General features: G+C 40.7%; 1 protein-coding gene across 1 annotated transcript in view; it reads left to right on the top strand.

The window, feature by feature from the left end:
- Nucleotides 1–522: 522 nt before the first annotated feature.
- IGSF11 (immunoglobulin superfamily member 11) overlaps nt 523–3377 on the top strand; it is a 26411-nt gene continuing 23556 nt past the window's right edge. Inside the window, exons 1-2 of the mRNA XM_045286156.1 lie at nt 523–686; nt 2323–2530. Of these exons, the coding sequence (XP_045142091.1) occupies nt 648–686; nt 2323–2530 (247 nt within the window). The 5' untranslated portion in view covers nt 523–647. The remainder of the gene's footprint in view (nt 687–2322; nt 2531–3377) is intronic.

Below are 3377 nucleotides of genomic sequence, written 5' to 3'. Positions count from 1 at the left end.
GATCAGCAGTTGACACAACAGGAGCGTGAGGAGCCAGGTCCAAGATCCAGCTCCAGTGGCTGGCAAGGGACCAAAGAGGATTAGACTCTGCTAGTTCTCTTTCTTATACAAAAGGCCACGGCCCCAAGGAGGTGTCATCAGGCTGCAACTCAATTGATAGGCTGGTCTCTACCTCTACCCTTTCCCAAGAGTCTGGTTGACATAATAGTCCTTGGCCATTACACACCAAAGTGATTTAGGAGAATGGCACAGGATTAGGCAATGTTTCCTCGTGTTAATACATAGGGTTAGAATGAGTCAGAATCAACCCAGTGACATCTAACAACAATCTGTTTCCAGGAAATAGAGATGAAACACTTTTATAATTTTGATTTCAGACACAGGTCAGTTATTTATTAAGAGTTCCCTGTGAGTCTTTTCACATTACCAGTAATGTAAAAGGCAAACCATTTTTTTTCCTTGAAGGGTTTTGAACAGTCATGTAAGGGCGAACACATAACCTTCTCATTCTTTCTTTTGTAGGTGTTGCAGCTTCCTTGGAAGTCTCAGAAAGCCCTGGGAGTGTCCAAGTCGCCCGAGGTCAGACGGCAGTATTGCCCTGTACTTTCACTACCAGCGCTGCCCTCCTTAACCTCAATGTCATTTGGATGGTCATTCCACTCTCCAATGCTAACCAACCTGAACAGGTACTTCTGTTCCTTGGAAAATGCATCTTCCCCGGGCTTTTTGCAGAAGAGACGCATCAGACAGCACCCTGAGTACCTGGTCGCTTTCTCGAAGCAGGTGGAAATTGCACTGTGGCTGTGCTGTTTTAAGTCAGTCACTATCAGGATACGCAGGCCTCTTTTTAAAAGACATTTTTTTTTTTAAATCAGAAAATGTTAAAAAGGGATCCTATGGAGATTTTTGGGTAGGACACCGGGATTTTATTGAAAGATATGACTGAGACAGGAAATAGCGAGAATGAAAAAATAGGAAAGTAAGGGTATGGTACTAATACAGGTAGGTAAAGGAGTACCTTTTTAAAAAAGTGATAATAGTAAGGAAATAGCATTTAATAGCAATAACACTGAATAACAATAATCTTAGTTATTTGGGTTACTTCAGAGTTATTTAAAAATTAACTTGTCCGGGCACATTATCTAGCTACAAAGAGTTTCAAATCAAATAAATTAGTGGGCCCACAGAAAGAGTGCACCTGCAAATGAAGCTACCACCCAGTATGCAGTGAAAGACCATACTTTTTTATGTTTACTTTGGAAAATAACGCTCAGAAACCTAGTGACTTAAGTTCTTGTACTTTATTCTAAAGTACGGTTTATTTCTTAATGAAACTTTTTCTGTTTCTATAAGCTAATTACAACTCAAAGTATTTGATAATCTATATTTCCTGGTACAAAATCTACATACTCCTATGTGTACTTAATGGACACTTCTTTTGTTTCAACAAATCATGAAATGTTTGTTATTTAGACTGAAATTTCAGCATCATTTTGTTCAACCTCCTCATTGTAGGAGTTAGGGATACAGACAAAAAATGCAAAGAAAATGACTTGACGCCACTTCCCTGAACCGTTACAAATCCACTGCCACTGAGTTAGTCCTGACGTACAGCCACCCTACCTGGGGTCCCCGAGGTCGTCAGTCTTTGGAGGGAGTAGATAGCTGTATCTCTCTCTTGTGAAGGGGCTGGTGGGCTTAAACTGCTGAGCTTACAGTTAGCAGTCTGACATTGACTGACAGTGCCACCAGAGCCTCTTAAGCTTTTACACTGTAGGGCGTAAGCGGGACCTGGGCCCACAGTACCAGCTCCCAAGGCCTTTTGGTGCATAATCTTGAGTCCTTTCCTATCGCCCGTGAATAGTTTGCTTTGCTATTACTCGTATAAATTAACCTTAAGAACAGCAACCATGGGCTTAAGTCTCTTTTTGGGGGAGGGGACATTTGTGTTTCATGGACTCTATAATTATCATCTAGCATTTTGTGACCTAGTAGGCATGAGAATGGCAGTGCAGATTGCTAAGAAACTTTTAGTTTCAGAATTAATTTTTGGGACTTTAAAAAATATTTGTAGGCCGATGTACTAAAGATAATTGTACTCCGAGGAGTTACACAGAGAAAGTGTATTCCAATTTGGAATGTAAGAATGTAGAACCCTGGGAACTTGAGATAGAAATGCTATCAGTACAGTAAAAGGTTGGTGGTAGCCCTATTATTAGTAATTAAATTGTCAACACTATGTCTGCTGTCTACTAGAGAGTTAGCGTTATGAGTCTAGGAGCAGGTACAATGACTGATTACTTATTTTGCTTTCTCTTGCAGGTCATCCTCTATCAGGGTGGACAGATGTTTGATGGAGCCCCCCGATTCCATGGTAGGGTAGGATTTACAGGCACCATGCCAACCACCAATGTCTCCATCTTCATTAATAACACTCAGTTGTCAGACACAGGCACCTACCAGTGTTTGGTGAACAACCTGCCAGACCGAGGGGGCAGGAACATTGGGGTCATTGGTCTCACAGTGTTAGGTAAGTGACAGGCAATGTTACAGCCACCTTGAGCTTTCTGATGGATCTCCTCTCAAGCATGTTCACTCTGCTCTTCCTTCTACAGTCCCATCCCCTGGTGCCCTCTTCTGGTCTTCTCTTCTCTCCATCCCCTCTCTACTCTGCTTCCACATGTTTTTCACACACAATGTTCCCCACCATTTTCGCTATAGGCAACTCCATAGAGCTTACTTCTTAAGTGATATTTTTTTCTGGAGGATGGAAAAGGTGGAATACAATATCACCAAAATTAGCCGATTATGTTTCTTAAACGTTTACAGGACAGAACTTAATATTGAGAGCAAATTAAGTCAATTATTATATGTGATAAGACTCAAGCTGATGTTGCAGCACGTGGGAGAACAATGCTACACTCTGGTGTGTCTGTGTGACACTGAGTAGATGTCCTCGGGACACCTGCATTCCCTGCTGTTGAGTCGCACACTCCTTTGCTCACTCGTTTTTGAATGAATGAGCGCATTGACTGAACAGTTATTAGCATTAAACACATAACATCGCTTTACTTAAGCTCGACTCCCCACATTCTTCAAAGGGAACCTCAGAGGCCATGAGCTTCATGTGTATTTCTTAAAACTGGTGTTTTACTACAAATTATCACCTTCTTCCTTTAGTATACTTTTTTGAAACATTTTTTATTTTTCATGTCATTGAGGCCTGATTTGACCTAAATATTGTAAAAAATATTGTAAAAAAAAAAAAAATCTTACTATCAATTAGTAGATGTACTCGAACCTCAGCTAACCCTTCCCATCATAAAACGGAAGCTGTTATATAAAGTGATTTGTTTTTAAAAGTACTGAGGTGTCTT

Source organism: Echinops telfairi, unplaced genomic scaffold, assembly GCF_000313985.2.
Source record: "Echinops telfairi isolate 266 unplaced genomic scaffold, ASM31398v2 ScPeMD7_6;HRSCAF=24_0, whole genome shotgun sequence".
NCBI lineage: Eukaryota > Metazoa > Chordata > Mammalia > Afrosoricida > Tenrecidae > Echinops > Echinops telfairi.
This window is presented reverse-complemented; position numbering and strand designations above follow the sequence as displayed.